The sequence below is a fragment of the Vespa crabro genome, chromosome 14, assembly GCF_910589235.1.
Source record: "Vespa crabro chromosome 14, iyVesCrab1.2, whole genome shotgun sequence".
Taxonomy (NCBI): domain Eukaryota; kingdom Metazoa; phylum Arthropoda; class Insecta; order Hymenoptera; family Vespidae; genus Vespa; species Vespa crabro.
Genome location: NC_060968.1, coordinates 5,107,707 through 5,132,187, shown reverse-complemented (window position 1 = coordinate 5,132,187; position 24,481 = coordinate 5,107,707). Strand labels below are relative to the sequence as shown.

General features: G+C 45.3%; 2 protein-coding genes across 2 annotated transcripts in view; both read right to left on the bottom strand.

The window, feature by feature from the left end:
• LOC124429053 (carbonic anhydrase 7-like) overlaps window positions 1–24,481 on the bottom strand; it is a 393,187-nt gene that overhangs the window by 100,841 nt on the left and 267,865 nt on the right. The gene's annotated exons all lie outside the window — the stretch shown is intronic.
• LOC124429033 (ABC transporter G family member 14) overlaps window positions 1–24,481 on the bottom strand; it is a 43,839-nt gene that overhangs the window by 17,559 nt on the left and 1,799 nt on the right. Inside the window, exon 2 of the mRNA XM_046973760.1 lies at window positions 22,401–23,075. Within this exon, the coding sequence (XP_046829716.1) occupies window positions 22,401–22,513 (113 nt within the window). The 5' untranslated portion in view covers window positions 22,514–23,075. The remainder of the gene's footprint in view (window positions 1–22,400; window positions 23,076–24,481) is intronic.

The following is a 24,481-nucleotide window of genomic DNA, read 5'->3' as shown; positions in this document are numbered from 1 at the left end:
TGATAGCATCTTTTATCCATTAACACACCTTCTATATTTTTACAAACGGACCCAAGGATCATGATCAATGACGAATTAATCATTTATTTCCAAATTTCTACAAAGTTTCAAACTTGAACCACCTTTCGTATAACAAAAAATCTTCACCTTAGCGATTTTACCGTCTCCTTTCGTAGTTGGTCAAGCTTTAAACGTCTCCCGTGTATGTATATTCGAGCGAGCCGTACGGTCGTATACGTCGAGAGTCGCTCGCTTGTTTTTCAACGTGCCGTTGACCTCGTGCCGTATATGCGCGTATATATGTATATATAGACGGACAGCTACATGCACATGCTCTCTCTCTCTCTCTCTCTCTCTCTTTCTGCATTTATATATACATATACGTATGTATATATATATATATATATATATATATATATATATATATGTATATTCGCACACGCATGCATATGTATACATATGTATATAAACAGAGAGTCACTTTCTCGTGGCGTCGATCGAGAAAACGAACTCTCAGCGGCGATATCGCCGGACTGTGATTGCGTCGAGAGTATGCGGCAGGATAGAAAGACTGATAAAAAGAGAAAGAGAAAGAGAGAGAGAGAGAGAGAAAGAGGGAGAGAGAGAGAGAGAGAGAGAGAGAGAGCTGTGGGGATAAAATGTGGGTGGCGCCATAGGAAGACGTCGATTTAACGGGAACAGTCGTTTCTTCGAACCTTCGATGCTTCTTGCCATCGTCATGAGGGCTACCATGAATTTAATCGACTTCTAAGTGAAAAACATCGGGAAAGAAAAAGAGACTAAGAGAGAAAACTATTAACGATAAGTAATGTCCGTTTTTCGTCGATTAACGATGATTCTTTCTTCTTGAATATGATTTTACGATTAAAACGGTACGCCGTTAGGAGATCATTCGTCGCTCCGATCGACCGACTGGCCCAATTTTCAACGATTTCTCCTTCGCTCTAGCAAACCATACGAGAGATTTGTGCTGGTAGATCATATATTTAGCGGTGCACTTTGCACTCTCTCTCACTTGAATAATTGACGTTAAAAAAGTGTTTATATTCGAGTATAAAGTTTCTGCTCGAAGAAAAAGAATATCGATACTAGGGAGAAAGAATCGCCGCTATTGTGGTCCATCGACGTAAGAATATCTTTTCTTCGACAACGAGAGATTATCTCGGGAAAGGACAAAGAAAACGGCAATAGTCGTACTTGGTTCTCTCGAATGCACCTGCCTCGAAGGATGCAATTAATCGTTAATGAAGGCAACTCGCCGGAAACCGCGCCTAGTTGATCACGAATTCACGGATGTCACGCGTTTCTTCGCTTCGCTACGACGCCAAGAAGCGAATCGATCGCCAAGGTGAGATCGACGAGCGAGGAAAAGTCTTCGGCAGAGTCTTTTTTTTTTTTTTTTTTTTTTTTTAAAAGAAAAAAAACAAAAAAAAAAAACAAAAAAATAAACAATAAAGAAAGGAAAAGAAACAAAAAACAAAAAAGAACGAGTAAGATTTCCTAAGTGCTATACATCCGACCCGATTCATTTAGCTATGAATACAGAAAAGGCTACCAAATCGATAGGTGGGATAATCGTGCTTGTCTACTCTCTCGTACCTCGAGATCGGGAGCGTTCACGGATATGATATCTCTTGGGAAAGAAGGAGGAAAAGAGAGAGGGAGAAAATGGAGAACCGGTCACGCCCCGAGCGGGCTTCGACGATCGGCGACGTTTTCAGGGCGAAAAAGCTAGCCGGAAGCCTGGGGGCCGAACCGGCTGTTCTTTCGGAGTCGTTGGAGATAGATAGATAAATAGATAGATAGATAGATAGATAGATAGATAGATAGATAGATAGATAGATAGATAGGTAGGTAGGTAGGTAGGGAGGGAGGGAGGGAGGGAGGTAGGTAGGTAGGTAGGTAGGTAGGTAGGTAGGTAGATAGGTAGGTAGGTAGGTAGGTTGCTGGCAACGGTGCTACCGCTACACCGCCTCCTGTGCTGCAGGTCACGCGGAAGTGAACGGCTCTTTCTCTTTCCGACAATTTTTCGGCCCAGAAAACATTCCCCTCGCATCTCCTCCTCGCGTATTTCCTCGCGACTCAGTGTGGGCGTCGGTGCAGCCTGGATACCTCTTTTGATGCCACGAGAAAACTTAAATAAAGGGCAAAGTGGATCATTGCTAGTAGAAACGGTATTTACGAGTCAGACGAATAGGATCGAGGCGGAAGCGAGAAAGGCGCTCCTCTTATCTGGAATGCGACGATTTATGCACCAATACCAAGATACGAAACGTAGGGATCGATGATAACTGTTGTTTGTGCATTTTTCTCCTAGGAAATATCGACATGATAAAAGGTGGCACGTAAATACTATTTTATTACGTTAATAATAAAATAAGAAATGAGTAATATATATATATATATATAAATGCACAATATGTATATAAGAGATAATAAAATCGATATTACAAGTAGGTCCTCTCTCTCTCTCTCTCTCTCTCTCTCTGGTGAGAATAAATATAAGAAGAAAAAGAGCCAGAGGACACGTCGCTTTCGCTGTCGATATTTATGCGAACAACCCTATTTCTGGCGCGGTAGGGCTCGCATAACGGCGATAGCAGCGCTTCGCCGCTTGCACCCAAGTGCATTTCAGCGAGATTACGGGTGCATCGACCTCGTCGCCGCCGCCGCTACTGCCGCCGCCGCCGACACCGCCGCCGTTGCCGTCGCCACAGCTCCCACCTCCGACTTCTCTGGCCTCCCCCTCGGAGGTCGTCAACGATTCTCCCCCTCTATTTTCCCCATCTCTCTTGTTCTCTCTCTCTCTCATTCTCTCAACAAGAAAGGGCCTTCTTCTTTCCCTTCTTCGCTTTCTTTTAACGCCCTTTCGAGCACTTTCGAGCCCTTTCGAGCTTATGCACCCTTCCGACCTGTATGTCGATGCAAAAGTCTTTTTTCTGGAATATCCACGATCTTTACTACGATAATTTTCTTTTATTTCTTTTTTTTTTAATATTATTTCTTATTAATCAAATTCGATTCGAATTATGAAGAAAAGATCGAAGAAAAGATATTACGTGCAAGTTACGGAGACGTAGGAAGCAAGATGTTAAGACGAGAAAGAGAGAGAGATAAACTACACGCACGCGCGACTTTTTTCAGTAGCAAGCGTGGCGCGACACCGCATCACGTGTCTAGAATGTTACTTTCACTTTACACACGTACTTACTTCTAACTCGAGCTCGTACGAGGATCGTACAGAGTGCAATAATCTATTTTGCAACGGTGCATTATGAATCTCTCCGTTCGGCCCGTTAGATGCACGGTGGAAACGGATCTTGAAATTCCAGCTGCCACGAGCTAGAAATGCCGCGGCTCGTTCCAACGTCGTTATAAATTGAACGAAACCGCGCTAATTTGCCAGCAACGCGGCACAGTGTCGGCACGGTCTACAAACGAAAAGAAAAAGAGAGACACACAGAGATAGAGAGAGAGAGAGAGAGAGAGAGAAAGAAAGAGAGAGAGAGAGGATTAATCGTGCCCTCTCTCCTCTCGTCATTCTCGATTAAAATGTACAAAATCGAGAAAAGACAAATTCGATTGGGAAAGAAACGAAGACAAGACGACGGCAACGACCTCCCATTGGGTCGTGGCCTTGACATCCTTATGAGGAAACCTCTTAGTGCGATACGAACTTACTCGATGGCAAAGACGACGACGACGACGACGACGACGACGACGACGACGACGACGACGACGACGACGACGACAACGACGTTGGCGACGATAGACGCCGGTAGACACTAGATTAGACCACGTGGCTACAGTAGCGATTAGTTAAAGATTTCCTAATGTTTCATATCTCAGCGAAGCTGATCTTTAGAGTTTAAGAAATGGGATCGTTAAAATCTACGTAAGGAACGACGAGTCGAGCGAGTTAACAAACGATTTTTATATTTAAGATATACATTTTAAATTATATTCTTCAATCAGAAGAAAAAATAAAAATGATGATGATAATAAAGGAACACTTGGGAAGACACCTTCGTTCTCCCGTCGATCGATTTGGAACGTTGCACGTCCAGTTACGAGTCGAACGCATACGCACGCTCACACTGGCCGGTTGTACGAATACCAAGGACGAACGTTAGCCGCAGCACTGCCCCACATTTTAACTGGCCAGTGCACATCCGATCCTCTCTCGCAACGTTTAACTCTCGCCGGTTCGAAGGAATATCGTGCGTGTTTGGTGTCGCGCAAGCAACCTGCTGCACATTAGCTGCGTAACTACATGCACCCCCGCTTTCCGCTCCCTTTCCTTCCGTTCTCGAGGATCGATCGATCCTTCGGCCTGTTTCCTTTGATTAAGAAAAGAGAAAAAAAAAAGGAAAAAGAAGGAAAAAAGAAAAGAGAAAGAAAAAAGGTGCCTCGAGTCTCCGTCGATGAAACCGTCTATCAAATCGTCGATACCCGATGTTATCAGGAAGAAAGACAAAGAGGGCAGAGTATCGGCATCGGAATGTAAAAAATTGACGAGGAGAATGCGAGGCTAACAAGGAAGCTGATGGAGTAAAAGGAGGCACAGAATGGGGAGGGAAAATGGGAGGAGGGACGGTACGCGGTGCACCGAGCGGTTGGCGACTCCTGAAAGTCGAGCAGATAGATAGGAGACGGAGGAGAGTCGTCGGGAGAGTTCAAAGACCCCGGACTTCTCCTCGCGCCACTGCCTCGGCTATAATACGTTTAGGAGCGATAAACTGGCACACGGATAACGCGTCTCGTTATATCGACGGTCAATAAATGTCTTCTCGCGAGGCTCCTGCGAGTAGCTACTAGCCTATTCCAGCTAGTGATTAAAAGCAACGTCCTACGATACTTTTTATCTTTTTCCTCAATAATACCGTTATTTTTAGATACATTTAGAAACTCCCTTTTTGAAATATATTTCCCAGATACTCGATCATTGGGACGATGTCACTCGATTAGGATTAGTCTTAGAGGATCAGTCTTACGAAAGTAGTTAAAGAAAGATTGAAATTTAAGAGGTAAATCTATCGTTTCCCTCTCGAGGGTAATCGAATCGAAGGGAAGGAGAATAGAGATCGGGGGTGGATAGATACTCGTCCGGCGTCGTTCGGCGCGTCGTTCGGCGCGTCACCGTGCGTCACGACGCGGATCGTAGTGCGGCTGTCGACCCCGAGTTCAGCGACCTTTCTTCTCTCTTTGCCGCCGTCCTCGAGCCCTCGACGGGTGTGTGAGCGCGCGCGCGCGCGCGTGAGCGAACGCGCACGCTCGCCTCTACTAGAGCACACACGAGGCAACACCTGAACCCACCATCCCTCGGTACCATCGCCCTCTCCCTCTATCTTTCACGCATCCGGACCTCCCTCCAGCTTCCGTCCTCCTCCTCCGTCGCCTCTGGCTCGCTCATCCGTTCGCTCGTCCGCTCGACGCCACCCCGGTAGCCTCAGCAGCTCTCAACTCCTCTCCTACAACTCGATTTCACCCCATACAAAAGAATTTCTAACAATTTCTTTTCTCGGCTAAAATAATGACGATCGAGAATGATCCCTGTCGTTGGGAATAATATGTATTGTCGATGAAAATAATATAGTAAAGGAGTTGAAGAAAAAGAAAAGAAAAGAAAAAAAGAAAAAAAAAAAAAAAAAAAACAGAAAAAAAATAAAATAAAAAAGTAAATCAAAGCCCTATCGATAGGAATTGAGGTCGGCGCGCTTATTTACGCGTATCCACGTTCTTTCGCGATTACGTTCCGCTTTAAAGAGGGAAACTCGAAACTGGCTACGTTTCATCGAAGCGCTCCTACATCCGTTCCGAGAGCTCCTCCATTCTAACTATTATAAATTGTGCAATGCGCCGCCGCAAGCGTGCCTCATTACCATCGAATCGCCAACGTAGAGAGCGAGAGCGAGAGAGAGAGAGAGAGAGATATATTCTAATTTAACGGCGTTCTTAACCACGACGGTTAATTACAAGTTTCAACGTTACTTAAGGGCGTTGCCGCTCGCGTTCCTTCTACCGGATAATTAAGCTTCCAAATCCAAATATGCAAGCCGATCGAAAATCTACGACGATGATGCGAGTAACTAGTTCATACCGTTTAAAGGTATAAAAAACATTGGAAACACACGTTGCAGCAATCTCTCTTTTTCTCCTTTTTTCTTATCTTTTTACTACTTATGCTCTTACGCTCCTTTGAGTTTTATTCTTTCATTACATTTCGCAACTTGACATTTATTATATCTTATTTCCCTATTTGCACGATTTCAACAATCACGAGAGCACTGGCCTACCGGTCTAGCTAAGCTCTATCTATCTATTTATCTATTTATCCATCACCCATCTGAAAGCTTTCAAAAGCGCTTCGTTCATCGTACGTAAGTACTCGGTACAACCGTTTAACATGTAAATATATGTAAATACGAAGACGCGCCTGTATTTTAAAGGAGATCGATGTCGTCGTCTTCGTCGTCTTCGTCGTCGTCGTCGTCGTCGTCGTCGTCGTCGTTGTCGTCGTTGTCGTCGTTGTCGTCGTTGTCGTCGTTTCTCTAAAACGCTAATGCACTCGCTTACGCGCTTACCGTTACGTCATTTTTAGTTAGATCGTTACTACGGTAAAAAGAATAAAGTGGTATTAAAAATAATACGATACCAGGTCAGTTAAGAGATTTTAATTTAAAATAAAAAAGATCTGTGGACACGAGTACAGTTGTTTGTCCATAACAAGTAAATATGTATGAAGAGAAATGATTAAAGGTTTATGAACGTACGAACGTATTTTCGAGAAAGTTCGGATGCAGGGCTAGAAAGATGGATAGAAAGGGAGAACGAGAGAGAGAGAGAGAGAGAGTCAAGTTATTAGCAGTTTGCAACGAAAAAGCGTTCAGCAAGTCGGCTCGCGTGAGAACGAATTCACAGCCGGCGAGAAACGTTCGTTTCTTAATAATAAGCTGCCACGAGCGTGCAGCATTACCGGCAAATACGGTAATTTAACGAAAGCAGTCTTACCGGATGACCACGACAATGCGGTTAGCCGAGTAAAAAGTCGGCCAGTCGAGGCGATCAAAACGATTCGAGCCGGCGAAACCTTTGCCGATCTTTCAAAGGCAAGATATTTTTTCGAACGATAACGTTCGACCATGCTGTATGTTAAATTAACTTGAACAAAAGAAAGAAAAAAAAAAACCAAAGCGAATTTCAAATAACATTGCTTTTAATCGCTAGACTAGGCAGACATTTCCCTAGATTCGAATATCTTTAATATTAAATGCAAAAGGAAGATCGAAGATGTCATGCTTATAAGATATGCAATTTTGATTCAACGTGGAGCCAACTCTGCTTTGCTTGAGTAAAGGTAGGAACGAAAATAGGAGAGTGAGAGAGAGAGAGAGAGAGAGAGAGAGAGAGAGAGAGAGAGAGAGAGAGAGAGAGAGAGAGGGATAGAGAAAGAGAGCTAGAGAGAAGAGGAAAGCAGGGATGAATATGGAAAGAACATAGAAGGGACGTAGAAGGGACGTAGAAGGGACGTAGAAGGGACGTAGAAAGGGGTGGAGATGCAAGGTAACGCGTAACGAGAGCGTACATTCGCGTCGAGGTATAGAACCGGCGCGCGTCCCGACGCTATCCGGTCGATACAGACGGCCAGCCTAGGAAGTGAGCCCGGGCATCAACCTTTGCCTCTACCCACCACCCTTCACCCTCTCCGCGTGCGCGAAAACCCCTTCGATCTCTCGAATTCGCTCAACGGCCGCCACGTTGCAAAAGGTGCAACGACCTCGCTTCGTCCAAAATTTTGGATGCAATAAACTTTACAATAAACGTTTCATTGGAACGAATATATCTTTTCTATATTTGCGTTCATAAGAATCATTGACGATCGGTAGAAAAACATAATTATAGACGGTAAGAAAATAATCAGTATAATTACGAGAGAAAAAGAGAGAGATAAAGAGAAAGAGAAAGAAAGGGAGATACAGAGAGAAAGAGAGAGAGAGAGAGAGAGAGAGAGAGAAGGAGAGAAAGAGAAACGCTCCAAGAGCCATCGTTATCTTAGGTTAAGCGGGAGTGGTTGGCCACCCCTGGCCTGGATACCGTCTCGTGTTGTTCACCTCCGTGTGAAAGTACTCTTCGCGACTCGCGCGCGCGCACAACGCACGCACTCACTCACGCACTCACTCACTCACGCAGGCACGCACGCATGCACGCACGTATGCACGCATGCACGCACGCTAGCGCGCACGGAGCAACGGCCTGCAGGCAACTCGTTTCGCGACACGCGTTTATGACGTACGTTGGGCAACGCAAACCTCAACGAGACTGTGACAAAATTTCGATAATATATCAAGCCTATCATCTATCGTTAACGATCGATAAAATTCTGCAATATCTGTTGCAAAAATTTATTATTTTCCGATGAATTATGCTATTAAAAGAGAATCAAGCATTGATAAAAAGGAATAAAGTCGACTTGTAGAGGAAGATATCTATTTTCTCTTTTTCTCTTTTTCTAGTACGTGTTTTATCGAGGTTTCGACGTAACCGAAAGAGCTCGATAGGAGCGTACCGATATACCGTTAGGAGGCAAGAACGGCGCGATGATCGTTAGTGTGGCAGTGTGTTAGCCGGGCAGGATTTACGTAGGAAGGTAGAAGGAAGGAGGAAAAGAGAGAGAGAGAGAGAGAGAGAGAGAGAGAGAGAGAGAGAGAGTGCGTGCGTGTGCGCGCGTAGGTGTACAGCACCTCGACGATGGAGAAGAGAAAGATCTAAAGTAGCATCCTCGTAGATTGCCCGTGTCGCCTATGGATTCTCTTTTCTCCGTGTCACGAAGATGCAACGGCCCTGCTTGGTTACTCGTGGGCAGTAGAAACCTGTCCCTACAAATCTTTATAAATCCTACCAACGCCCTCCACCTCTCTTCTACTCTTTCCACCTTCGTTACAGCAACAGAAGCAGTACTAGTAGTAGACCCGTTCTTCTCTTCTCTCCCCCTGTGTTTGAGCAATGCGACTTCTCTTACGATACTATTCGCTGACTAGTCATGTACCTTCGTCACGATATTACACCGAGGTGAAAGGACAATCTAGTTCCGGCTGCGTACGATCATCCACGAGCTTCCTGCGTGAAATATCCCAAGCACGCCACGTGCTTTAGAACCTTTTTCCTTTCTAGTAAAAGATTCCTTTTTTGTTTAGATGCGCGTTTGCTATTTGCGTTCATCGTCGCCTTTCTCATTCTCTACACTGGTCATCATCGTAGAAGCAACATCTTAATGTATTTTCAATAAATGCTTTGCGCAATACAGCGGCCATTTTCAAAGAATGAAAATTAACGACGGAAGATAGATAGATAGATGCAGAGAGAGAGAGAGAGAGAGAGAGAGAGAAGGGGGCGGCAGAAAGGGGGAGAGAGATTGGTTTGTTTAGACGGTCGAGCCTCTAGCTCGTCGTTAACGTCGACATCGTAACTGGCAATGTCAGGAATGGCTCGCATAAGCTCGAATGCCACCGGCACCGTCCACCGTCGGTGCATGGACGACGTTAAAAGACAATTAATCTGAATAACTCGGACTAGTGCCGAGCTCTCGCGTCCCACATTTCGCGGTACGCGCGACGCAAAGTCGCTACTAAAAAGTACTAGCACTTCCCTCCTATTCGCGGGGAATTTTCTACTGACAGTAGGAATCAATGAAGATGGATTCTCCGCGGAAGTACGCGGAATCTTTTTCGGAGTATCGGTCGCCGAGAGGACATCGCATAGATCATCGATCGAAATAAACTCGAGGTCGAATTAAAATGGGTATCTTCTTCGTCAAAATTTTATACCTTTTTACTTGATTATACAGAAATAAGAAATGCATTTTCTATGACCGATCGTTAAGTGCAATCGATTCGACCTTGTAAATCGTGGATGACGAGTTAAAGAGGAACCGGCCGTTCCATTAATCGACAAAATTTATTCCACTCGGATTCTACTGTTCTCCCAATTAGTTTGTGCGATCGAGTTCGTGAGAGAGAAATATATACATGTATACGTATAAGAAACGACGGGGCATTCGATCCGAGACTTTTATGTCTACTATTCCAGCGAGGATTTTTCGGAGTTTAAACTTCAAGATTAGGAAACATAAAAGATATAGGACCATAAAAGTTTTTTCGTTGGACAAAAAGCAACGACTATAATATAGTAGAAAGAAAAGAGAAGGCAAGACGAGGGAAAGAGCTTGTCTGGGTCGCGTCTCACGAAACACCTTCGTTTTCGATTCACGATAAACTCGAGATTTGAAGGACTCGAAGCAGGTAACATAAAAAAAGCGTAAGTCAGATAAGGAAAGCGAATAAGAATATACGAATATGGGAAACGATGAGTCCGCACGACTTGTTCGCTTTTGTGGATCCGAGCCAAAAGTTCCGTCCCGTTTCTGCTTTAGCCAGAGCGAATACCGTCGTCTTTGAGAACGATCAGTTCGCCTAGACGTTCGTGCTAAATGAGTTCGATCTTTATCGACTTGCAATTTTTTTCAAATCCTCCATTTTTAAAGGCACGAACGTAAAACTTTTTACATTAAGATTCGATCGTATACAGAGGTTAAGACCATTTGTCCGAAAAACTTGAACTTGGCTTAGGGAGAAGTTGGGATAAGAGAGAGAGAGAGTGCATATTCTTGCACCCGATGCATCCACACACGCTCGCACGCACCTCGCATATCGATATCCTCCTGTCCTCTGCTCTCAAGAGACGAAGATCGAAGGTACGAAGACGAACAAAGAGGAGGATCGCCCGGTTGTGCGTCCATGAAGAACGCCAAGGACTTTGGCGCAATTAATTCTTCGTCACTGACTCGTTGGAACGGCCGCTCCCGCGCCCACGATGTGGCGGCACCCGCGCAAACCATCAACGACAGCTGAACGTTCAACGACGTCCAACGAGAAAAAGACGACGAGAGGAAAGCGATACGTTCGAATGATCTGAGAAAGAGAGAGAAAGAGAGAGGTATGGCTGACTTTGCGTAAACTTGGCAGCGTTCTGGACCAATGCTCGAACACTTATTGAAAAAGAAATAAAAATTTGTCGTTACGTAATCACTTACCATCAAAATTAATCAAAGTTCGATGATAATTAAAGAAAAAAGTAACAGAGAAAAAAGAAAAAATGAAAGAGACACGAGAGAAACGTCGAACCACGGAGGGAGCACGTTTCTCGTATCGTAGTACGAGTAGGTCGTGCCGGTAACCGCGATCAGGATCATCGACATCGGGAGACGGCGAAAGTGGCTTTAAAAGTAAAAAGGGAGTTGCATCTGGTTTTTCTCCGTCGCGTTCGAACGCACACGACTTTCCCACGCTGTTGCTGGGATCATCCGTTAGGATGCACGCTGCTCTCTTCATTGCTGGAATAGAATTTTTATTTGGAAATAGGTCGAAGGAATAAACGAAATAATCGAGGAAAAATAAAAGATATTTTTCATTGTTTCATATTTGAAAAGATCATACAACGATTAATTATCGAGACGTTGTTGTCAGAGTGTCGATAAACGTTCGTTTGCTTAAAAAAAAAAGAGAGAAAAAAAAGGAAAAATAAAAGGAAAGAAAAAAGGTGTAAAGCCCGTTTTCGTTTCGCAGCAGCCATTGTCCTGGTTTTACAGCCGAACGCGAAACTTTGTCGCTCGTTCAAATATTTTTAGCCTGCCGATCCTCCTCCTCGGTCCTAATCGACCTTTTCACTCTCTCCTCTCCCACGAAAACAAGCTGCCATTCTCTCCACCTTCGAAAAAAAAAGTTGACTATCCTATGCACGCTTTTTCGTGCTACGAGGGTGTTGCTTAGACATCTAATCTCGATCTTTTTCAATAAAATTTTAACTCGACGAAGGAAGGAGGCTCAAGACGAAGCTGAAGAATTCAAAGACGCTATTGCAGCAAGCAACGCGAATCCGTTCGACCGCGCGTACTTTTTGCGAGAGCGTGCAAATATTGGACGGACGTGGAATTTCGAGTATATTTTAAGAGATTCATCTGGCGAGTCGAAACGTTCCAAGAAGCAATTTCGATCTTTACGATGCTTATTCTCGAGCGGCGGCGGCGGCGGTGGCGGCGGCGGTGGCGGCGGCGGTGGCGGCGGCGGTGGCGGTGTCAGTGGCGGTGGCGGTGGCTGTAACGGCGGCGAACAGCAACGGCCGAAAAACAAGCCGCGACTTTCCTACCGGTCCTCCTTCGCCTTTCCCTCTCTACCTCCTTCATCTTTCAATGTGTCCGCCGTGCTGTTGCTGTTTTGAAAAAAGATGCAATACCAAGAGAGCGAGAGCGAGGTAGAGATTGAGATAGAGATAAAGAGGAATCGCTAGTTGGTTTTTCTCGTTCAAGGCCAACCCAAATCGATATACATCCATTCACCCTTTCTCTCTTTCTCGTCGCTTCGCCTCGAATGTCAATGGCAAGAGCGTCAAGCGTATTTGTCCGAGGTTGCGTTTCGGCAACCTTGATAGGCGCTAAAATTCTCACTTTCGGTCTCGGTTTCGGGCACCTGCTTGCGTCTCAGCAGAGTCCAGTCGCAAACGTTGCTATCAATTCCGGCCAACGGAATCTCAAGTTAGCGAAACGATCCACCTTCTCCTTCACCTCCTACGTCTGTCAGGCGAAAAATCTTTCGACTGTGCCAACTCCTCGAACGATATATTATAATGGAACAAAGAGCTATAGGAAAAGTCATTGACACGACTAAGCCGATCGATCAATCGGGATTCGCGTCATGCGTATAGTAAGACGATCTACGCGGATAGTAAGTTACATCGATAAACAGGATTTCTGGTCGCATTGATAATCAGGCTATTCGATCGTAATTGTTAGTGACGTTAATCGACCGCAACAAGAAATGTGCATACCTCGAAGCAAGCGACGCGAGTATATGCTGTGTCTCGATGTATCGATTCCCTGTCCGAGTTCACCGTCCGCGGAAAAAGGTCTTCCGCGTGTAGAGAACTTAGGAGGACGTACAAGAGATATTAAATTATTGCTAATGATAAGAGATAAAAGATTGAAAGAAAACCATGTTTGGTTCACCTTAACCGATTACAGAGCTTCCTCTCCATCGATGAAAAAAGAAGGAACGTATTCTCGAGAGACGTTACTCGCGAGGAAATCGCAGAGTCGACCGGATATACGCCGATAAAACCGAAAGTGGCGTGACGTAGCTCTTCTCTCTCTCTCTCTCTCTCTCTCTCTCTCGGTCTCTCTCTCTCTCTCTCTCTCTCTCCCTTTCCCTCGTTTGCCGAGCACCCATCCATCCATCCAGCGGCGTCACCATCTCCCTCCTCTCTCTCTCTTCTCTCTTCTCCTGTCTCACGGTGCCTTCCTTCGTTTTATGCTCCCGCCAAGGTTGCGTCCCGCGCGACCATGCCCAAAGCCACATCATGTATATGCAAAGCAAACGCAAGGTCGCTCGTTCGCTCGTTCGCGCGTGCCCTGCGCGTCTCTCTTCGCTCTGAAACGAGCGATGACGTGGCCACTAGGCGGTCTTCATAAAAAATATTCGATATTTCGTCGGAAATCTCACTCTCTCTCTCTCTCTCTCTCTCTCTCTCTCTTTTCCTCTCTTATTCGCTCGCTCATTCGGCCGTAGCTAGTCTCGAGACAAAACTTGGACCTTGAGATCTCGTCAATGTCGCTGCGAACGTAGCAACGCGCCCGTTTCTCTCTTTTATTCCGAAGAGAAAACGAGCGATGTACGAATTTGTACGAAATAAATATATCCTCTTATCTTATCGTTATACTTATTACTCCAAGAGAATTAGAAAGTGTAAGAAGGTTTGAAAAATTCGTCGTTCGTTATGAGAAACGAAGGGCAGGTGCAGGACAAAGTACCGGATCGTTTAGCACCGAGTCCTTTTATCGTTCGGTTAGTAAGAGAGACCGAACGAGCGAAAACGATCGAGAGAGTGCAAGAGATGTTTGCACGTGTGCGTTCATTCGTCGGGAGCTATCTGGACGTACCTGGAGAGCTCTCTCAGTGGTCCGCATTCCAAAAGTCAAGGACTCTCTCTTGGCGAAACGAAGCGAACCGAACCGAACCGAAAGAAGCTAAGATAGCAGGCGCCTCCTTTACTCCCCCAACCCCCGCCCCCGCCCCCGCCCCCGCCCTCACATGTCTCTTTGCTTCTAACTAAGTATTAAGAGTAAAATGGAAAAGTATGAGCATTTAAGTGTGATCTATATAAACGCGCGAAATACGATACGTGTCCGATCTCACGATCGACCGTAACGTTACTATTCGTCTATTCGTGGCACGCGTATACTCCTTCTCTCACATCGTGGACCGACGTAGGCGAAGGTCAGACGACGAAACGAAAGTCCGAGACAAAACGGGATACGGCTACTCTTTCGGACAGCCGTATCGCTTCCGGCCATGACTCCGAAGGTCGACGTAAGAATCATCGAGAATCCGTTAGTTGGACGGACCATCGAGGGAGAGAGCTTAGCAAGATCTGACTACTCTCGTTATTACCCGAGGGACAGTAATGATGTCTTGCCCGTAGGGATAAAAGATCAAAAAAAAAAAGAAGTTAGCTTTAACTACCACTCATGATACGATTCGCAAATTATCTCAAATCTATCGAAAATGGATTCGTAAAAGAGCACGTGGGTGATGGTCGTTTTTGTCGTTTTGATTCCGAATCGATCTTATATGGCTCGATAAGGGAATCTCTCCTTGACGGACACGGCCGGTGAGATAATAATAATAAAAAAAAAAAAAAGAAAAAAAAAAAAGAAGGCATCGCGGCGCGATGTTTAAGGACAGACAGTGCCGGATCGGAGAAGGACAATTTTAGCGCGTATATCGATGCAACGAGGAGAGCGAACGAATGGCCAATTGGAAAGAATGAGAAAACTGATGTCTCTTCGGCGGGAAAGAGAGAGAGAGAGAGAGAGAGAGAGAGAGAGAGAGAGAGAGAAGGAAAACGATCGGGTCGCGTTCTTCTCGCGTAGAAAAATCAACCGTCGTCGGAGGACAACGCACCACCGGCTCTCCTCGAGGAGCCATTAAGAAGCAACAGGTTTTGCTTCTCTTCGAGACTCGAAGAATCGAGAGAGTCGAAGCGAGCGCGGTAATCGGCGATGGTAACGCGCTCTATATAACACCGCCAAGCGCCACTCTTTTCATCTTCTCGAAAGGCCAGGAAGGCGAATAAAGGCGAGAATAAAGTCGAAAGGCATTCACCCTTGGTGAAAGTAGCTCTTCGATCGATGTCGCTCCTTTCGTGCCGCACCAAGTACAAACGTAGGTACTTACACGCATACGTGTCCATACTCGAGTAATTCTTTCTACTCCCAAGACTCATTCCTCCCTAAACGTTTTTTTTCTTTTCTTAAGTCGTAACCTTAAAACGTCGTATCCTTCGAAATCATTCACGATTACGAAATTGTCGATTATTCCCTTTCTCGAACGAATATCAATTCTATTTTCGTTCGATCTCACGTTTATCCAGCTTTACTCAACCAACGAAAGTCTTGTACGATCGTCTAACAGTAATATCAGCGTGACTGTTAGATCGTGAAACGCGTCGCCTAGCGTCCAACAAGCTTTGGGTCAGTAACCTTATGTAGAATATTTTCGAGGTAACGTTCATTAAGGCGCGGCACTTTTCGTCGAATCGGAACGTATTCGAATCTATCGAAATATCTATGATTTTTCATAGAAGGAAGAAAACTTTGCCTTAATCGGTTATTGTCTCTCTTTCTCTTTCGTCGTTTAACACTATAAGACAGAAAGAAAAAGAATATTACACAAGATCGCAACGATCGCGCTTGTTTATCCCATCGGAGATTCTTTAACAAGCACGTCCGAGTTCTCAATTCGAGGGCTTACGAAACTTTTGCGAGAATCTCTATTTCTAAGATATAAATCGCGGAATATAATATACTGATCTACGTGCCGTTTCAGTTTCAAAGATATCCATCGTCGTTATATCTAGGCGCATTTAAAAAGTACGTATACCTACTATAGAAACGATACGTATGTATGTATGTATATACATGCATACATAGGTATACGTGATATCGCGTTCGCGCATAGAAACGCACGATCGAGAGAGCTAGAGAGAAAGAAAGAAAGAGAGAGAGAGAGAGAGAGAGAGAGAGAGAGAGAGAGAGGGAGAGAGAGAGAAAGAGAGAAAGAGCAGTGACGCGCGCATACGATCCCACTCGAGCGTACGCGCAAACTATGCGCTCTCGGAAAGTCATTGACCCGCGGGCCGTGTATAAAGCACTGGCAAGAACGTGCACGGTCTCACCCACACGCGCAACCGCTCCACTCGCGTCCGATTCGGCTCCCCACTTCTCCCGCCGACGAGTCTCGCCGTTCGGTGCGGTGCAGTGCATAGTACAGTGCATAGTGCAGTGCACTGCAGTTGACGCGCCATTGCACACTCGCCCGACTGCCAATTCTTTTCTCCTCCCCCCCCCCCCTCCCATCTGACTTTTTCTCATTTCGAGAGTGTTGCATCTCGAAAAGATCTCGAGTTTTATAAGATTTATCCCGGGTTTTATACATTTGCAATATTACATACGAAGAGAATATGAGAGGAAATTAGAGAAGACGTCAAAAAATGAAAATCCCAATGAAACTTGTTATGGATGAAATTTTGAAGACCAGTAGGGACAGAGACAAGCAGGGAGAGAGCATACTCATCAAATTTTCAAGTATGGCAGGCAGGACCGGTAAAAAGTCGAGACCGCAGGGGCCCAGCGCGCTCGAAACGCTCGCGAAAGACCATACTCGTTGACTCGCTGACTGACTAAACTAATGACATCGTTACTGACTGGCCTGGCCTTATACTCCTCTCTTCTCTCTCTCTCTCTCTCTCTCTCTCGCACTCGCCTCCTCCTTTCGTTCACCTTCTTTCTCTCCCTCCACGAAGGCACACGAAGTATACTTTGACGACGCTCGGTGCAGCAGCAGCCGCGCACGCACACGCTCACATTGCCGCTCGAGAGTTCAATGATCTCCCGACTCCGTCTCTCTCTCTTCTCTCTTTCTCTCTCGTCCTTCTCTCTTTCTTTTACTCCTTTTCTCTTTCCAACATCGTCCTGTCGGCGAGCGGCCCTCCTTCTCGTTACAACGTGCACGATCGCAACACACTCGCACTCTTTCGATTTCGTCCTCGATACTTTTAGCCGTTTCCACTTTTGGTCCTTCCTATAATCCCTTCGTTCGTCTCAACGATCATCTCGATACGATAAAAGAGACATGGCTGAGAGTGAGAGTGAAAATCTAAATAAAATCTATATTAAATATTTTAATATTTTCTAGTTGAAATATTTTCGAGAGAATTTGCGAGATTAATTCGGCATTCACTCCGAGATATCTGTTCTCTCTGTTCGCCATAAAATGACAAATTTTTTAACGCGGTCAACGGAGTAAAATTGTCCTTCTTACGTTCCTCGAAGCACGTAATTGTAAAGCCTTTTTTACAATGTTAATCTCGTAGTTGTCGGGGACTTGGCGCGAAAGCGTGACGAAACCGAGGCAGGCGCGTCGATTGCAGCGCATCATGAGAAAATGACTACGTTCGTACGTGACACGGCCGAAGAGACGAGGAGAATTGACCCCCGCGCGCTAAAGGTCAGTGCGCGACGTAGTGGTAACGACTCGATAATCACCGTGATTGTAGATGTGTATATTGCTCGTCTTATCAAGCGGCGCGTCGGGGCCATTGAATTTTATCGCTTTACCCCTTGCTACCACCCCATCTCTCCCTCGTCTCTCGCCCCCTTTTAATAACTTAAGTACGTTCTCCAATCTGAATATTAAATGGGAGAGGCTAGAACCTTGCTAAACGCGACTAAAATTCACTTTCGTTTGCGATTCACGTAGATCGGAGCTTAGTTAGGAGCATTAACGAGGAGCTTCGGAAGGAGTTTCTTCGAAAGGGAATTCGATACAGTCACGGAACTTCGGATTCCGAGACTATATCGAACTAACGAGAACAAGATCTGTTACCCTCTTTCTCGATAATATCTACTTTTTCATCTTTATATAGGGGATACGTTTCTTCTATAAATGACAGAAGTGACGTGACCGTGATAAAACTAAACAACATACTAGGGGAATGCGAAAAATGAATAAAACTAAAAGAGACAAGAAGGAGGAAGAAGAAGTTCGCTGGCAGCTCGCTATTTATTTGCGACGCGACAACATCTGGCGATGACTAACCGCGCTACCGTCGCATAGTAATAAGCAGCTAGAAAGGAACTATGTCCCCAATTTAACTGAAACTCTTGGCTATCCGTTCTCTCGTTTCTTCTCGTTTCTTTCCTTTCTAAAGCCTTTGAAAACGTCGATGAACGTAATGCTCGCCGAGGAAGAGAAAAGGATTCGCGACGATCCATCTTTATTTCAAGAGGAGCTTCGCTCGGATATATCCAAGAGGAAAAAGAAGAAAATCGTTGAACATGCTGCTCCCGTCGATGCAACGCCCGAGAGCAACGACGCCGGGACTAAGGAATCGCGCGCGTCTGACAATGAGTGGCGTCTATGGCTTGCGTGCACTGTGCAGCGTGCACGCGTGCCTGCCCGTGTATGCGTGACGAGGACGACGACACGCCGAGGCGGCTCGTGCATTCAAAAGCATCGCGTTGCGCGTATCGAAGCGAAGAAACTGGGACGGCACAGGAACGATAACGAAGAACTCACCGCTACGACGTACTCGTCCAGATATTATATATCTATATACGTGTATCTACCTATAATAATATAGTTATGCATATTTATTTATAGCGTAAGCAATAATATAGCATATAGGCGATATCAGTATATTACCCGTATATTTTCTTACACGTAGTCATTCCCTATAAAATTGACAAATTATTTCTTTCGTCGAATCGTTAAAATTTATTTTCAATGTTCCACCGTCCTTTGGTCAGTTTCCGATAAGAGGAGAGTAGCGCCGAAAGAGGTAATAGCGAACGAGGGAGAAAGTTTTCCGTCCGAGAGGAAGAACGAGACGATGGAATACCGGTCGCGTTGTTCCGTCCCAATGTTAGTCTCCGCTAACGGAGAGTATACAGAGAGTGTTATGTATATGTAGTTGCATTTCTCGAGTCAAGGATGAGATTTGCATACGCGGTCATCCCTCTCCCTCCCCGTTCTTTATTCGCTTAAAACTAGACTCTCTTTTGTTTTTGAAAATTCTAAAAGTGGAAGGCTAACCTCGCGCCGAACGTTCGAAGCGAAAGGAAGGAGGCATTTGCATTCCAACGTTCGTGTGCTCTGACTGATTTAGGAAGAAGGGAATGCCTGCCAGCAAGCTCCGTGCTGGCTCCGTGCTGGCTGCGTGCTGACTCTGTGCTGACTCCGTGCTGACTCCGTGCTGACTCCGTTCTCTTGCTCCGACGTACCGCGAGAGGCTCCCCTTTGCTCGACGAGCGGGCACAGCGAAGAGAGTCTCGCGTGAGGTAGGTCAGCATCCCGCGCGCCCACCGCGACCATAGCATCCTGCGCCAACGGGGAACGATTCGTTTCGAAGACGCACTCGATCGCCCGATATATATTCGCTTTTCTATATCTATCATTTCATCGATCTATATCTATCATTTTCATCGATCTTTCTATTCCCTCTCTTTCCTTATACGTAGGTATAGTCAGAAAATATTTGCCATTAAAAGAGGAAAGGAATATTTTCATATTTCAGTTCTGACACGGCAATACGCGTCAGAACAATTTTCCAAGAGGGAGAAATTCTTGGTGAGTTTTTACCCAAGGAAAACTCTTCTTCTCTCTCCTTAGTCGTGTCTAGGCAAAGCAGGTCAGTGTCACTCTCACGAGAGAAATCATTGCTCATACCCTTCACTTTTTCCAAGCTCGGCGAAACTATTAAAATTTCTCGCTAATCATAAGCGGCATCCTAGGAACGAACGTTCGATCCTCGAATAATATAATCGTCTTTTCGTGGAATTCTGCTCTACCGGAACCGCCAATTTTTTTTTGTTTTTTCTTTTTCCCTTCCTTTTTTTTTTTCCTGATATTTATTCGGCTCGAAAACTAGGCGAGGAATTAGTCTGTCCCATATCCGTAGAAAATCACTTTTTCTACTTTCCGTGGAAAAAGTCTGGGGGAAAACGTGCGGCGAATCTCGTTGCACGACCTTATCCAACTTATCGTTGAGAGACGCGTCGAAGAAGTAAGTACTAAGTAACTAACAACGAGCCAAGCTCTTAGCTCGCGCATCACCGATTATATCATTATATATTTCAACGAATCGTACTCGTCGAAGAATAATCCAAACTGAATAGGCCTGATGGTGCCTACTTCTCTATCTTCGTTATTCCGTAGTAAATTAGACTCGGCGAAGCTGATAGGAGATTCAAGGACGCGTACGCGCGGGCTCTCGCTGGCTCCCGAGCTTACGAAGCAGCGAGAGAGAGAGAGAGAGAGAGAGAGAGAGAGAGAGAGAGAGAATAGTACATTTTTCTAGGCTATTGATTGCGTTCACCGAATATAGGGTAATATTCAATCTACTTAATGGCACGGTTGCCTGCGTGCACCGTCCTCGATTTCATCTCGCCTACTACTCTCGGCCCGGCCGTCCGCTCGACCGCTGGCTTGCGACCGCCGAGCTTACTCGGAATACCGGCGAGCCTTTTTTTACCTTCTTCCTTTTTCTTTCTTTTCGTTCCACTTTTACGCCAGGCAAAATGCGACTCGAGTTGTTCTTCATTCACGCAGGAATGTCTCGTGCCGCCTTTCTTTCCTTCTTTCTTTTCATCCTTTTTTTTCTTTTTTTCCCTTTTTTTCCTTTTTTTTATCGTCAACGTATTACCACTCGAACGATTAAATTCGCGGAAAACTTTCTTGTTAGAGATAATCTCTGTGGGAGGAGTGACGAAACTTATATACCCTCCCGCCCCCCCACCCTCCTATTTAGCGCGTACTCGTAACAGTGCGCAGAAAGAAGAGGGAGGAACGGCGGTAGAGGGGGGCGGGAGGAAGAAAGGAGGAAAGAAAGGTGAAAAGAAAGAAGTATGAAATATGGGAAAGAAATTGACGAGCCGAGAGTGGAGGGTCCTTAGTAGGTCACCTCTACGGGAAACTGGAACGGTTTCATCTACCGAGCGGAAGACTCGATTTTTCTCCGTCGGTGAAACTACCAATTTTTCTTTCGATCGCGTGGATTTCTAGGTCACTAGCGAACACGTGTGCCAGAAAACGATACTTCTTCCTTCTGTCGTTGTACATCTATTCGGATAAAATTAGACGAATTTCAATGTGACGAAAGAATGATTCGTTCGGTCGCCGACGAGCAGGGAACTACGATGAAGCAAGTTGAGAGATTAGCAACGTCTGAAGAGAATCGTCGTCGTCGTCGTCGTCGTCGTCGTCAGAGGTGTTGCCCGATAAAAACTAATCTCCTGCAAACGAACGAACGCGTTTCCTTTTAGCAACGATCTTTCGACTTTGCTACGAAATAATGAGAATGAAAAAGCGAGAGAAGGCAAAACGAAATACGCGCCAATTCGAAACGATCGACGTCGATGTCACGGCGAAGGTTAATGGGACGAGTCGAGACGAGACTTTATTGCACTTACACTCTCGTTTCAGCGTGCTCCCATATTTGCCTTTGATAAATTTTTTATGACGGACGATAAGAGCACGTGCAAGAGAGATAGATATAGCGAGAGGTAGAGAGGGGGGAGGGGAGAGAGAAAGAGAGAGAGAGAGAGAGAGAGAGAGAGAGAGAGAGAGAGAGAGAGAGAGAGAGAGAGAGAGTGGGAAGTTGGGACGAAAGAGCTCGACGTTTTCGAGCAAACGAACTTTGAAAGATCGTCGACTATCGCGCGGTAATATTCGATGTCGATATAAGAGTGCCTTTTGATCCTCCTTATAAGAAAGTATTGCCGAGATAACCGGTCTTGCGTTCGGACTATTCGCAATCTGACAAATATTAAAATCGACTAAACTTGCAATTAGAATACAAACGAGCTGTCAAAGAAATAAAGACTTTATCGTGCGGCGATCGGCTATTTAAAGTGCCCGACAGTTATATCGTGCGTAACATATAATAATAAATATAAATCGTTGTAATTCAGATGAAATAGATACACGCGATTTAGATTAGATAAGTAGTAACGCGTTACATATGTAACGCGTTCTACTCGGTGCACGTTGCATTTGAAAAGTGTTAATGGACCGTTCACGAATTGTAGACAAGTAAGTACGTACGTTACAGTTAATACACCGCGATATCGTTTATCGGCTGTTAGTAGGGAGCTAATTAAGAGTTGGCTCTTTCTCGGGGCAGCGAGTATCTTCTAAGGAGTTTACCCTCGAGGAAAGAAAAAAAGAAAAAAAGAAAAAAAAGAAAAGTAATAAAAAGAGACTCGGACTAACCTGGGAGCATTGATGATCGGCCGGCCCATTGCCCGTTGCTGGCGCTTCTCGTTGTTGGGAAGGCGCAGATAATCTTGGTCGCCAAGGAGGAAGAGATCCTTTGAAATAATCATGTCCACCGCGTGGTTGCCGGTTTCAACTGGCCGCCGTTCTCTCTCTCTCTCTCTCTCTCTCTCTCTCTTTCTCTCTCTTTCTCTCTCTTTCTCTCTCTCTCTCTCTCTCGCTCTCGCTCTCGCTCTCGCTCTGCACAATTTGATCACCTGCTTTCTTCTTTCTCTCTCTTGGAGCACACCTAGTGTCGCTGACAAGAAGGAACGCGCCAAAGGTTGAAGTCGGCGACGATGACGAGCGACTAGCCTCTACTCCCTTCTAGTTCCGTTTCTATCGTCGTTTCTATCTCCGTTTCTTCTTTCTCCTTCGATCCTACCTCTGGTTAAAGCACACGCGTTTCCTATCACTCTACTATCACTCGTCAACGCTTTTTCGCTCAACACGCACGCACACGCGCGCGCGTCCACTCTCCGTCAGCAACGGAGAAAACCAATACGACAACGCAGCATCCTCCAACGATTCTCGATAGATCCCAGTCCATTCGAGAACGGGCACTTTTTCTCTCCTTCCTTTATTCCTTTATGTAGTCCCTTTCAACGGGCTGCTTTCTCGATCTTTTATAATCTAAAATACAATGATATTCGCATGAGTTTCGTCGATATCGGCATGTAATTTTTATCAAACGATCGATAAAGTATACACTCGCACGCAAACGAAATTTAAGCAAAGTATTTATCGGACGTAGTACTCGCAATTCCATTCACACAGCAATTCTATAAATAAGAACAATTAATTGTCGCGTTTATATACCAGGTAAGTGTAATCTACGATGACGAAAGAGTACGAGTAACGTCTCGTCCCAATCTAGACTCAATGAGTATCGATAAAACGAGTTTGTAGATAGTTTAGAGAGATAAACGGGAGAGGAAAGGAGGCAAAGCCACGCGCGGCTAATCTTACTACGACTTATAATCGTTCCAGACAAATATTTCTAGGGCGTGATAAAGAGGTCTTTAAACTCTTACCGATTCACGCGACAACTTTTATTTCTAGAACTAATTTATCTGCATCGGTTTATTTCGGAAGGCTAAAGATGGCCTGAGAGGAAGAGATAGAGAGGAGGAAAAGAGAGGCGGGGAAGGAGGAGTAGAAAAGGAGAGACGAAGAGACGCGTGCAGAGTTGGCGCGGGCGGTGTAAATCGAGCGAACGTTTGCTGCCCTCTGAGCTCTCTCTCTCTCTCTCTCTCTCTCTCTCTCTCTCTCTCTCTCTCTCCGTCTGTCTATCTATCTCGATGCTGTCCCATATTTACGTCGCGCCAATTTTCATTCGCCAAGTGGCAGGTATTAGTCATGGATGAGAGAGTGTGTGAATTGCACGATCCACGATTTTGACAAGCGTTATCCATTAAGCATCCTATTCTTTCTTCTGTCAACGTAAATTCCGAGGACGTTCGTAAACGCGACCATTCGCAAGCCAACAAGAATCGAGTTGAAGCTTCCGTATTTTTATTCTCCTCGCTCGCGCGACCGTAAGAGCCCAAGTACACGTACTTATCCCGATTTACTCGATTAGAATACACGATTCGCAAACCTCTTGGAATACTTCCAACTCCGAGTTGTTCCTTTCGACGATAAGGCCCAACGAATTAGCTTTCGATTATCGTTCGTGCTTTCTTGACAAGATAGAATCTTGACAAGTTTAACGAATTATACACCGAAGCCGATCACGCGAAGGATCACATCCTTGCAAAGATCGTTTGGTCCAGCATCGAAATGAGATAGCAAGGGGGAAGAAAAAAGGTACAACGGAAATGTAACGATATTCGATTAAAAGAAAGATGTGGGAAGGGAGATACCGAAAAGAAATATAAAATCGATCTCTCTTAGCGAAAAAGAAAGAAGGAGAAAATTACTGGGTTGATAAGACGAACTCGTCGAACGCGAAGAAGAATAAGAAGCCGGCGCGCGACGCACAGTCGATACGGTCTCGTTTGGTACCTCCTGGATCAGAAGAAGGAGGAGGCGGAGGC